This window comes from Mustelus asterias, chromosome 7 (genome assembly GCF_964213995.1).
Source record: "Mustelus asterias chromosome 7, sMusAst1.hap1.1, whole genome shotgun sequence".
Classification (NCBI taxonomy): domain Eukaryota; kingdom Metazoa; phylum Chordata; class Chondrichthyes; order Carcharhiniformes; family Triakidae; genus Mustelus; species Mustelus asterias.
The window spans coordinates 56,502,169-56,516,326 of NC_135807.1; the positions used below are offsets into that span (position 1 = coordinate 56,502,169).

Below are 14,158 nucleotides of genomic sequence, written 5' to 3' on the forward strand. Positions count from 1 at the left end.
CGTAGTTTTATTAGTTTATAAATACTTCTAAATTCTTTCACAGGATCTGAGCATTGCTGGGTGGGCTAGCATTTATTCCCCATTCCTGTTTGTCTCTTAGAAGGTGCTAGTGTGCTGCTTTCTTGGACCACAGTAGTCCATGTGTTGTTGACATGCCCAAAGTGTGGTTAGAAAGGGAGGATTTTGACTTAAAGTGAAGGGATGGGATTATCGTTCCAAGTCAGGATGGTTTGTGACTTAGAGGAGAATTTGCAAGTGGTTGTGTTCCCATGCATGTGCTTCCCTTATCTCCCAGGTGATTGAGGTCACGGAAAGTGGTAGCAATCAAGTGGGCTTCTTTGTCCTGGATGGTGTTGAGCTTCTTGAGTGTTGTTGGAGCTGCATTCATTCAGGCAAGTGGAGAGTATTCCATTACACTCCTGACTTGTGCCTTGTAGATGGTGGACAGGGGCTTTGGAGAGTCCGGAGATGAGTTATTTGCCACAGGATTGCTGGCTTTGACCTGCTCGCGTTGCCACGATATTTATATGACGGGTTCAGTTTCTTGTCAATGGTAATTCCCAGGATGATGTTTGTGGGGGATTGAGCGATGGTTATGCCATTAAATGTCAAGGGGTGATTGTTTGATCCTCTCTCTTTTTGGAGATGGTCATTGCCCGGCTCTTGTGTGGTGTGAATGTTAGTTGCCATTTGTCACCCTTAACTGCCTTGTTCTTGTATTCTCTGCTCCTATTAATAAAGTCCAGAATACTATATACTTTATTAAGTACTCTTTCCACCTGTCCTGCCACCTTCAATGATCTAGGCACATATGCGCACACAGGTCCCTCTGCTCTTGTATCCCTTAAATAATTTTGCCTCTTATTTTATATTGTCTCTCAATGTCTTCCTACCAAAATGCATCATCTTTCACTTTTCCACGTTGAACCTCATCTGCCACCTATCTGCCCACTCCACCAACTTGTCTATATTCTTTTGAAGTTCTACATTGTCCCCTACGAAGTTTGCAATACTTCCATATTTTGTGGCATCTGCAATCTTTGAAATTGCCCCCCCCCCCACCCCGCACATCAAGATCTAGATCATTAATAAATATCAGGAAAAGTAAGGATCCCAGTCCTGACCCTGGGGAACTCCACTACAAACCACCTTCGATCCCAAAAAATATCCATTTACTATTATTCTCTATTTTCTATTGTTCAGCCAATTTTATATCCACGTAGCCATCGTCCCTTTTACTCCATGAGCTATTTTTCTCTTAAGTTTGTTGTGTAGCATTGCAGCGAATTCCCTCTAAGTCCATGTATACAACATTAACAGCATTACCCTCATCAACTCTTTCTGCTACCTCCTCAAAAAAGTTAGGTGAGCATGGTTTCCCCTTTTTAAATCCGTGCTGGCTCTTCTTAATCAACCTATGTTTTTCCATGTGACTACTAATTCTATCCCGAATAATTGTTTCTCGAAACTCGCCCTTGGTAGGGCTATCCTTTCTAACCTTTTTTTGAAGAAGGGTGTACAATTTGCAATTCTCCAGCCCTTTGCCACTTCCGTTCTCAATATAGAATGAGAATGAATTGCATTCCGAGTTAGTAAGAATTTTGTGTTTCATAAGGTTAGGGTTAAAATAATGAAATTGGAAGTGTCACTTGCTGGATTGAAGCATCTTTGTTAGATAGGATGTATTGGTGAATTGGCACTCTACATATTCAGCACTCTTTGTATTGTTGCTATTTTTTCTATCGTGTTGAACCAGAAGAACTTGGTTATAAGCTTTTCAATATCCTTTACAATCAACATTGCAAAGTTTTCAAATGATGTAGAAGTTCCAATACAGTGACTTCTTGATTGGGTTGTTAGAAGTGTGGTATGTGAAATTCAGTAGTTCCTTTTGAATGGTTGGAGCAAGAAGTTGGATTTTGCTATCTGGGATTATTCTGCATCTCATAATGTAAGCATATAGAGTGGTACAGACAGATCCCATAAAACAGGCCTTAAACATGGCCATGGAATGGTGTGTGATGTACTATCACCCCTCTTCAGGAAAGTGATTATTTTTGTTAGAATACAGGTTAATGTAACCTGTATGATTGCAAACAGCTTTGGCATGGCTGCTGGTGAATTGCTTAAGTATTGTGGCAAAAGTTGAGATGCATCACTTGGATTTACAGTTCAATTTTTATATTTGATTTTATTATTTTCCATAGTTTCGAGCTCCTGTTGAGTAAAGAACCAAGTGACATGTTTCCATTTACGGTTCTGTTTTGCAGAGAAGAAGGAAGTTTCTCAGAGTTTAGAGATCTACACAACAAAGTGCCCTGGTACAATGGAGATTATTACACTTCCTGATGGTGTGAAATTACCTCCAGTACCTCTTACTAAACTTCCAATAGTCAGGTAAGACTGCTTTTTACTGTAAATAACAGAATCTCACTAATAGCTAATGGTATCTGTATTTGCTCTTTTACAATGCAAACATTTTTTTATTTCTTGCCTTCCTAGCTGCTTTTGCCTTTAATGATTGTTTAGGCTGAGAAGCTGTTGCTGCAAACTTAACCTGAAGCACCCTAAAATATTACATGTTAGCTGACTCGTGTGAGCTGAAGTCAGGTTTTCAAATTTGCTTCTTCCAAAGATGGAATTAGTTTTCAGTATCACAAGGTTGTTAGTTATGAGCAAGAAAGACTAGTTGCTCCAACTTGATTCATCTATCTATTCAAACTAAACACCCACTTACATCGAAACATAGAAATTAGAAGCCGGAGTAGGCCATTCAGCCCTTCAAGCCTGCTTCACTCATTCATTTTGATCATGGCTGATCATCGAATTCAATATCCTATTAGCCCTACAGCTATATCTAATTTCTTCTTGAAATCAGACAACATTTTGGCCTCAACTACATTCTGTGGTAATGAATTCCACACATTCACCATCCTCTGGGTGAAGAAATTTCTCCTTCCTTCCGTTCTAAAAGGTTTACCCCTTATCCTTAAACTATGAACCCTAGTTCTGGACTCCCCCACCATTAGAAACATTCTTTCTGAATTCACCCTGTCTAACCCTGTTAGAATTTTGTAAGTTTCGATCAGATTCCCTCTCGCTCTTCTAAACTCGAGTGAATATAATCCTAACCGATTTAGTCTCTTCTCATATGACAGATCTGCCATCTCAGGAATCAGCCTGATAAACCTTCGCTGTACTCCCTCCGAAGCAAGGACATCCTTCCTCAGATAAGGACACCAAAACTGCACACACTGCTCCCGGTGTGGCCTCACCAAGGCTCTATACAATTGCAGTAAAACATCCCTATCCCTATACTCAAATCCTCTCACGATGAAGGCCAACATACCACTTGCCTTCTTTACTACTTGCTGTACTTGCGCACTTCCTTTCAGTGACTGATGCACGAGGACTCCAAGGTCTCGTTGAGTATCCACCTCTCTCAATTTACACCCATACAAGTACATCTTTCTATTGTCGCTACCGAAGTGGATGACCTCACATTTATCCACATTATACTGCATCTACCATGCCCACGCATTCAGCCTGTTCAAGTCAATCTGAAGCATCTCTGCATCATCCTCCTCACAGCTCACCCTCCCGCCCAACTTTATATCATCTGCAAAACTGGAGGTAATACATTCAGTTCCCTCTTCTAGATCATTAATAAATAATGTGAGCAGTTGGGGTCCTGTGGAACCCTGCTAGTCACTGCCAATCAGAAAAAGACCCATTTATGCCAACTCTTTGCTTCCTATTTGCTAACCAGCTTTCTATCCATCTCAAGACATTACCTGCAATTCCATGCGCTTTAACTTTACGTAGTAGTCTGTTATGTGAGACTGTGTCAAAAGCCTTCTGAAAGTCTAAATAAACCACATCCACTGGCTCTCCTCGGTCAACTCTACTAGTTGCATCTTAGAATTCCAATAGATTCATCAAGCATAATTTCCCTTTTATAAATCTATGCTGACTTTGTCTGATTATACCACTGCCTTCCAAATGCTATGAAATCCTTGACAGTGGACTCTTAACTTCCCCAGTACCAACGTTAGGCTATAGTCTATAGTTCCCTGTTTTCTCTCTACCTCCCTTTGTGAATTGTGGGCTTACATTAGCTAACCTCCAATCTGTAGGAACCAGTTCAGAGTCAAAAAAAATTTGGAAAATAACCACCAGTGGATCTACTATTTCCAGGGCCACTTTCTTACATACTCTGGGATGAAGATTATCAGGACCTGGAGATTTATTCACCTTCAATCCCATCAATTTCCCCAAAACCATTTCTCTACTAATTGCTGATTTCCTTCACTTCAATAAAACTTGTTTCTCTCAGAGCTTCTGGTACACTTCATGTCTTCCTTTGTGAAGACTGAAGCAAACTATGAATTTAATTCCTTGGCCATTTCTTCATTCCCCATTATGAATTGTCCTGCTCCTGACTAAGGAGCCTGCACTTGTTTTTGTCAATCTTTTTTCTTTACATACCTATAAAAACTTTTACAGTCAGTTTTTATGTTTCCCGCTAGGTTACTTTCATACTATATTTTTCCCTTCTTAATTAACCCCTTATTCATCCTTTGCTGAATTTTAAATTGCTTCCAATCCTCAGGCTTTTCCTTGCCAATTTAGATGACTTCCTTTAACCTGATGCTACTCTAATTTCCCTTGTAAGCCATGGTTTAGCCACATTTCCCTTACCACTCTTGCGCCAAACAGGATTAACCAGCTTCTGGAGTTCATCTATTCATTAAATGCCTGTCCACTGTCTTTCCTTTCAGTAATGTTCCCAGTCCATCATGGCCAATTCATGCTTCATACCAGCATAGTTGCCTTTATTGAGATTCAGGACCCTGGTCTCAGAATCAGCTACATCACTATCCACATTGACACATAATTCTACCATATTATGGTCACTCGTCCCCAAAGGTGTTCTCGCAACCAGATTGCCAAATAATCCTTTCTCATTGCACAAAACCCAGTCCAAGATGGCCTGTTCCCTTGTTGGTTCCTCAATGTATTGCTCCAGGAAACCATCCCGTATGCACTCTCGCAATTCCTCTATTGTACTGTGACTAATTTGACACTCCCAATCTACGTGCAGATTCAAGTCGCCCATAATCACAGATGTTCCTTTAATGCATGCATCTCCGATTTCCTGTCTAGTGGGCGACACGGTGGCACAGTGGTTAGCACTGCTGCCTCACAGTGCCAGAGACCTGGGTTCGATTCCCGGCTTGGGTCACTGTCTGTGTGGAGTTTGCATGTTCTCCCTGTGTCTGCGTGGTGGGTTTCTTCAGGGTGCTCCGGTTTCCTCCCACAGTCCAAAAGACGTGCTGATTAGGTGGATTGGCCATGCTAAATTCTCCCTTGGTGTTTATAAGTATATAAAAAGGAAGAGAGTAGCTAAAGTGAATGTCAGTCCCTTGGAAGGTGAGGTTAGGAAGTTAATAGTGGGAAATGCAGAAATGGCTGAGGCACTAAATCAACATTTTGCCTCAGTTTTCATGGTGAAGGATTATTATTCCAAAAGTAGGTGAAAATGCAGAAGTTATCGAAAGGGGAGATCTTAGAACTATCATTGTCACGAGGGAAAAAAAGTACCGAGAAAACTATTGAGATTGAAGGCAGACAAGTCCCCAGGGCCTGATGGCCTACATCTTAAAGAAATGGCGTTGGAGGTAGTGGATCCATTGGTCACAATATTCCAAAATTCACTGGATGCAGGAATGGTTCTGGTGGATTGAAAAAATGCTAATCTAATGCCCTTTTTCAAAAAGGGAAGGAGGCAAAATGTAGGAAACTGTAGGCCAATTAATTTAACATCCGTTGCTGGGAAACTTTTGAATCCATCATAAAGGAAGTAATAACAGGACATTTTGAAAGTCAAAATGCAATCCATCAGAGTCAGCTTGGTTTTATGAAGGATAAGTCATGTTTGATGAATTTGCTTTAGTTCTTCAAAGATGTAACAAGCAAGTTGGATAATGGTGACCCTGTAGATGTAATACATCTGGACTTCCAGAGGGCATTTGATGAAGTGCCACACAAGGTTAATACACAAGGTTAGTTCACATGGGACTAGGGGTAATTTATTAGCTTGGATAGAGGATTGGCTAACCAACAAAAAGCAGAGTCGGCATATTTGGGTCTTTCTTGGGTTAGCAAGATTTAATTAGTGCCGTGCCACAGGGTTAGGTCTTCGGGTCTCCAACTATTTACAATCTATGTTAAAGACTTGGATGCAGAGATAGTAGGTATCATCGCCAAATTTGCAGATGACACTGAAGTAGGTGGGACACTAAATAGCGATAATGAAATAAGAAACTTACAAATGGACGTGGATAGGTTAAGTGAATGGGTCAAAATTTGGCAGATGCCGTTAAATGTGAATGAGTGTGAGATTATCCATGTTGGTATGAAAAGTACAAAGGCAAATTATTATCTAAATAGTAGTGCTTTGGTGCAAAGAGATCTGGGAGTTCTCGTTCATGAAAACTAGCAGAAAACTAGTATGGAAGTACAGCAGGTAATAAGGAAGGAAATGGAATCTTGGCATTTGTTGCCAAAGGAATAGAATATAAAAGTAGCGTACTGTTGCTGCTACTATATAAAGCATTAGTCAGACCGCACTTAGAATATTATGTACAGTTTTGCTCCCCTTACTTGAGGATGCAGTTCAGAGGAGGTGCACTTGATTGATTCCCGGGTGGGATTTTCTGGCTGCGCTCGCCCCAAGGATGGAAATTCTTGCCTGAGGTCAACAGACCTTCGCATGGTCCACCCCCGCCTGCTACGATTCCCGTGGCAGACAAGACAGGAAAATTCACGCTCGAGGGCTTTGACTTAAGAAGAGAGATTGAGCAGTTTAGACCTATACACCGAGTTTTTAGAAGAATGAGAGCAGATCTAATTGAGGTGCACAAGATGATGAGGGGGATTGACAAAGTCCACCTGGAGAGTATGTTTCCTCTTGTAGGGAAATCTACAATGAGAATTCATGGTTTTAGGATAAGGGATAGCAGAAGTAAAACAGAGAGCTGGGCTGGAAGCTGAGAGCCAAGTCAAAACATGTGGTCATCTCTGGTACGTTGCCGGTGCCACGTGATAGCGAGTTGAGGAACAGGGAGAGAGTGCAATTAAACATGTGGTTGCAGGGATGGTGTAGGAGGGAGGGTTTCAGATATGTGGATAATTGGAACACATTCTGGGGAAGGTGGGACCTGTACAAACAGGACGGGGTGCACCTGAACCAGAGGGGCGCCAATATCCTAGGAGGGAAATTTGTTACGGCTCTTCAGGGGGTTTAAACTAATTTGTCAGGGGAGTGGGAAAAGGAGTTGTAGTCCAGAAGTCAGTGAGGGTGGTGAGGTATTGGGGAAGGTATCAGGGTCAAGGGTGGGTACTGGTAGACAGGAAGGTGGGTTGAAGTGTGTCTACTTCAATGCAAGGAGCATCTGGAACAAGGTAGATGAACTTGGGGCGTGGATTGGTACTTGGGACTACGACATTGTGGCCATTACGGAGACGTGGGTCGAACAAGGACAGGAATGGTTGTTGGACGTTCCGGGGTATAGATGTTTCACTAAGTGTAGGGAAGCTGGTAAAAGAGGTGGAAGAGTGGCATTGTTAATCAAGGATAGTTTTTACCGGCTGCGGAAAGGCACTTCGAGGGGGATCTGCACACTGAGGTAATATGGGCTGAGGTTAGAAATAGGAAAGGAGCGGTCACGTTGTTAGGAGTTTACTATAGGCCCCCAAATAGTAATAGAGATGTGGAGGAAGAAATTGCTAAGCAGATTATGGATATGTGTGGGGGTCACAGGGTAGTTGTCATGGGGGACTTTAACTTTCCAAATATTGGTTGGAGCCTTTGTAGGTCAAATAGTTCGGATGGGGCAGTTTTTGTGCAGTGTGTGCAGGAGGCTCTCCTGACACAATATGTGGATAGGCCGACAAGAGGTGAGGCCACATTGGATTTGGTACTGGGAAATGAACCGGGCCAAGTGTTAGATTTGGTTGTGGGAGAGCACTTTGGAGATAGTGACCACAATTCGGTGTCTTTTGTTATTGCAATGGAGAGGGATAGGGCCGTACGGCAGGGCAAGGTTTACAATTGGGGGAGAGGTAATTATGATGCGATTAGGCAAGAATTAGGGGGCATAAGTTGGGAACAGAAACTGTCAGAGAAAGGAACTAATGAAAAGTGGAACTTTTTCAAGGAACAAATACTGGGTGTCCTTGATAGGTATGTCCCTATCAGGCAGGGAGGAAATAGCCGAGTGAGGGAACCATGGTTCACGAAAGAGGTGGAATGTCTTGTGAAAAGGAAGAGGGAAGCTTATGTAGGGATGAGGAAACAAGGTTCAGATGGCTCGATTGAGGGTTACAAGTTAGCAAGGAATGAGCTGAAAAAGGGGCTTAGGAGAGCTAGGAGGGGACACGAGAAGTCCTTGGCGGGTCGGATCAAGGAAAACCCCAAGGCTTTTTACTCTTATGTGAGGAATAAAAGAATGACCAGGGTGAGGTTAGGGCCGGTCAAGGACAGTAGTGGGAACTTGTGTATGGAGTCAGTAGAGATAGGCGAGGTGATGAATGAATACTTTTCTTCAGTGTTCACCAAGGAGAGGGGCCATGTTTTTGAGGAAGAGAAGGTGTTACAGGCTAATAGGCTGGAGGAAATAGATGTTCGGAGGGAGGATGTCCTGGCAGTTTTGAATAAACTGAAGGTCGATAAGTCCCCTGGGCCTGATGAAATGTATCCTAGGATTCTTTGGGAGGCAAGGGATGAGATTGCAGAGCCTTTGGCTTTGATCTTTGGGTCCTCGCTGTCCACGGGGATGGTGCCAGAAGACTGGAGAATGGCGAATGTTGTTCCTCTGTTTAAGAAAGGGAATAGAAATGACCCTGGTAATTATAGACCGGTTAGTCTTACTTCGGTGGTTGGTAAATTGATGGAAAGGGTCCTTAGAGATGGGATTTACGACCATTTGGAAAGATGCGGATTAATTCGGGATAGTCAGCACGGATTCGTGAAGGGCAAGTCGTGCCTCACAAATTTGATAGAATTTTTTGAGGAGGTAACTAAGTGTGTTGATGAAGGTAGGGCAGTTGATGTCATATACATGGATTTTAGTAAGGCGTTTGATAAGGTCCCCCATGGTCGGCTTATGATGAAACTGAGAGGGTGTGGGATAGAGGGAAAGTTGGCCGATTGGATAGGTAACTGGCTGTCTGATCGAAGACAGAGGGTGGTGGTGGATGGAAAATTTTCGGATTGGAGGCAGGTTGCTAGCGGAGTGCCGCAGGGATCAGTGCTTGGTCCTCTGCTCTTTGTGATGTTTATTAATGACTTAGAGGAGGGGGCTGAAGGGTGGATCAGTAAATTTGCTGATGACACCAAGATTGGTGGAGTAGTGAATGAGGTGGAGGGCTGTTGTAGGCTGCAAAGAGACATAGATAGGATGCAAAGCTGGGCTGAAAAATGGCAAATGGAGTTTAACCCTGATAAATGTGAGGTGATTCATTTTGGTAGGACTAATTTAAATGTGGATTACAGGGTCAAAGGTAGGGTTCTGAAGACTGTGGAGGAACAGAGAGATCTTGGGGTTCATATCCACAGATCTCTAAAGGTTGCCACTCAAGTGGATAGAGCTGTGAAGAAGGCCTATAGTGTGTTAGCTTTTATTAACGGGGTTGGAGTTGAAGAGCCGTGGGGTTATGCTGCAACTGTACAGGACCTTGGTGAGACCACATTTGGAATATTGTGTGCAGTTCTGGTCACCTCACTATAAGAAGGATGTGGAAGCGCTGGAAAGAGTGCAGAGGAGATTTACCAGGATGCTGCCTGGTTTGGAGGGTAGGTCTTATGAGGAAAGGTTGAGGGAGCTAGGGCTGTTCTCTCTGGAGCGGAGGAGGCTGAGGGGAGAATTAATAGAGGTTTATAAAATGATGAAGGGGATAGATAGAGTGAACGTTCAAAGACTATTTCCTCGGGTGGATGGAGCTATTACAAGGGGGCATAACTATAGGGTTCGTGGTGGGAGATACAGGAAGGATATCAGAGGTAGGTTCTTTACGCAGAGAGTGGTTGGGGTGTGGAATGGACTGCCTGCAGTGATAGTGGAGTCAGACACTTTAGGAACATTTAAGCGGTTATTGGATAGGCACATGGAGCACACCAGGATGATAGGGAGTGGGATAGCTTAATCTTGGTTTCAGATAAAGCTCGGCACAACATCGTGGGCCGAAGGGCCTGTTCTGTGCTGTACTGTTCTATGTTCTATGTTCTAGATGAAAAATTACTTCACTCATAGGGTCATTAGTCTGTGGAATTCACTACCCCAGAGTATGGTGGATGTGGGACTTTGAGAAAATTTAAGGAAGAATCGGACAGTTTTGTAATTACTAAGAGTGATGGCAAACGGGCAGGTAAGTGCAGTTGAAGCCAAGATGAGATCAGGCATGATCATATTGAATGGCAGAGCAGGCTCGGGGCTGAATTGTCCACGCCTGCTCCTAGTTGTTATGATTCTTAAGATTCTTTTGATTTTATGGATGCAAGTGAGGAGTAAATGGAGACTTAAAACTGTAATGGGACTTGTGTACCAGCCTCTCTCGAGCAGCTCTCAAGTGACGGAATGTAATAATTCAGAAATTAAATAGGCTTGCAGTAAAAGTAGAGATTTTTTAATGTGGGATTTTAAATTTCATAGATTTGGAAGAGCAAAGTATCTCGAGTTAGAAACATGATGAATTTGAGTACATTCAAGTTAGAATTTTTAGAATCCTTACTCTGCTTTGTGGCAAGATGGAAAGTGATAATACTAGGCATATCAGAGTACAAAAAGAACTACACAGAAACACATCCTTCGGCCCATGAAGCATGCGCTGACACATGATGCGTTTCTAAACTAAAGACCTTTTGCCGCTACATGGTCTGTATCCCTCTATTCTGCCTATTCATGTATCTGTCAAGATGCCTCTTAAACATTGTTCTTGTATCTGCTTCTATCACCTTCTCTGGCAGCACATTCCAGACACTTACCACCCTCTGTTTAAATATACTTGCCTCTCACGTCATCTCTAAACTTTCCCTTTTTTAACCTTAAACCTATGTCCCCTAGTAATTGACATTTCTACTCTGGGAAATAGACTGACTATTCATTCTATCCATGCCCCTCATAATTTTCTAAAACTTGTTGCTCCTCCGCCTCCAGCATTCAAGTGAAAACCAGCCAAGTTTGTCCAATCTCTCCTCAGAGCTAATACCCTCCAAACCTTTTCTGTACCTGCTCCAAAGCCTCCACATCATTCTGGTGGTGTGGTGAACAAAACTGTATGCAGTATTTCAAATGTGGCCTAACTAAAGTTCTAAACAGCTGTAACATGACTTGCCAATTTTTATACTTTATGCTCTGACCGCTGAAGGCAAGCATGTCATAGGCCTTCTTGACCACATTATCTACTTGTGTTGTCACTTTCAAGGAACTGTGGACCTGTACACCTAGATCTCTCCATGTTAATGCTCCTAAGGGTACTTCCATTTATTGTATACTTCCCTCCTGCATTAGACCTTCCAAAATGCACCACCTCGTATACTAGTACTCTTTTGTGGCTCTTTTATTATAGATTTAAAATCGGAGGTAGTTATTCTTTAAAACATTGAGCGAATAGATTATTACTATGCTGATGAGGTGTGCTCTGATTTTTAAGCTATTTACAAAATGCATATCCACTTCAATTAATTGTTATTTCTAGAATTTTGTAATGGAAGAAATGGTCTAAAATATTTTTACATGCAGTTTTGTAATCACTTATGGTTCCAAATTTCAGATTATACAATTTAATGTTTTTAACTTGACTCCTTTTTTGATTAGGTCTGTAAAGCTCTTGAATCTTCCACCCAACCTCCGCCCACTCAAGATAAAAAATACACTGAGCCAAAACATGTCCTCCAAGAGCCCTTTCATTTACTCACCAATTATTGCACATCACCGTGGTGAAGAAAGAAGCAAAAAAATAGGTGAGGGCACATCAATTTATGGTAAACTGGTGTCCGCATTGTTTTTCATCTGTATGCTGTATCTAAGCTGATTCTTAATAGAAAACCAAGCTTTTCTAAAATTATACCCATTATGGATTGGGGTAGGGCAGTTATGGAAGTAGAAACACTGCGTAGACTGCAAGAAGACAGTTCACCCTCGCCTTGAGGGCATTAGGGATGGGCAATAAGTGCTGGCCTTGTCAGCGAGGCCACATCCTATGAATGAATTTAAAAAAAGTTGCAGGAACATTTAATTGAGGGGATTAATAATTGTACCAATGACAGTGAAGCTTCAAGAGGTACAAGAAAAGCACAATACTGTGAATGCTGTAAATCTGAAATAAAAACAGAAAATGCAGGAAGAACTTGGGTCTGGAAGCATCCATGGAGAGAGAAACTGAGTTAATGTTTTGAGTCCAATATGACTCTTCAATAGTATAAAACCCATCACATTTTCTAGTTCTCTCCAGTTCCAAAGAAGAATCATATTGGACTTGAAACTTTCTTTCTACAGATGCTGACAGATCTGCTGAGTTTTCCAGCATTTTCTGCTCTTTCTTCAAAAGTTATTTATTACTTGACCCAGAACTTACCATTTTTTTCCCTGATTATTCACCATAAATTTGTTGTATTTAAGTATGCAATATTTAATCATTAAAATCATGCATGTTGCTGACTGGCATGTTTATCTTCACTTTGTCAACTTCCATGACCAATTCTGACCTCGCTTGATGTACATTGGAGTGCTGCAGGGCTTTAGTTCTGGCACAATTGCTAGGTGTATCAGAGTAATTCAGTAATGATTGCTGTGGTACTCCACTGTGTAAGAATGTACTACTTTTCAAATCAGTATCTTCCTGTGGTGATGTGGCTGAGATCAGAAACTAAATGTTTTGGGTAAGGTAGGAGCACACATTTGGCCATTGGTTCGCTTGACAGTATATGGCACTACATCACACTATTTTAAATTGATTGGTGGATTATTGACGTGATAATTTTTGTATGCAATTTAACAGTGTGATGTTATTGATACATCATTACTGTCTGAACCATCATTATTGCCTAAAATGTTAGGTAGGATGTTATGAACTACTGCAATGCAACAGGAGGTGGACAGGTAAATCATGTCGGTCCATTAGGATAATTAGTAATTGAGTTTGTGAAATAGATAGCAGATGAAAGCATGGCATAAGATATATATTGAATTATTGCCCTGTGCATAATTTCAGTGATTAACACTTTTTCTTGGTACAGATAATTAGTATGAATCCAAAAGAGATTCTGCATTGCAGTCACAGCAGTTAAAGGGCACACCGAGGGTGGAGCTGACTGTTCCATGGGAAATGAAGTATGCAAGAAATGCTTTGAAGTGAGCATAATTGGTGGCTGAGTATAGAGGTGTTAAAGGATAGAAATATGATGAGCATGCACTGGAAATGAAATGTTGAAATGGAAGCAATTTTTTCATTTTTACCTTGGCACTAATCCACATTATTTTGAAACATACTTTCAGATTTTCCCTTGGTCACCTTTGCTACAATGGGGAGAGTAATTATGGGTTAGAGAATTTGGAGCATATGTAGTGACACTGGAAAATATAAAAGCAGCAGGATAAAGTAATTGGTCTCAACAGTTTCATACAGTCAGACAAATCAATATGCCCTTTGTAGTTACTGCAGGGTATATCATATATTATGCTAAGCATGTTTGTTCAGTAAGGTGAAGATTAGAATGTGTATTGAGTGACTTATATAGGAGAACACTCTGCTCTGAATAATATTAGCATCCAGATACAAAAGTGTAACCAAATGGAAATTGGGGTATGATGATTTTAGCAACTAATTTAAAAATAAAATGAAAATTCAAAATTATCCTCCAGTAACAGAGAACCAGATATGTTGGATGTTGCGATTAGCAAACATCATGATACAACACAAGGTCAAATTAGAGCATAAGGTGCTTCAGTATACCGAATCAGGACTCTTTGTTTGTTATCACATCATTTAGTTTTTCTACCTCAGTTGTACATTCAGTAAAAATAGAGCAAATAGAAAAATGAATCGACCTGAAAGGGTAATTTTCTTTAATGCCTAGCTTCTTGGTTGCTAAAAA

General features: G+C 41.4%; 1 protein-coding gene across 1 annotated transcript in view; it reads left to right on the top strand.

The window, feature by feature from the left end:
- Positions 1-14,158, top strand: part of trappc9 (trafficking protein particle complex subunit 9) — a 353,332-nt gene that overhangs the window by 62,720 nt on the left and 276,454 nt on the right. The window contains exons 10-11 of the mRNA XM_078215491.1: positions 2,271-2,397; positions 11,880-12,025. Coding sequence (XP_078071617.1) covers positions 2,271-2,397; positions 11,880-12,025 — 273 coding nt within the window. The remainder of the gene's footprint in view (positions 1-2,270; positions 2,398-11,879; positions 12,026-14,158) is intronic.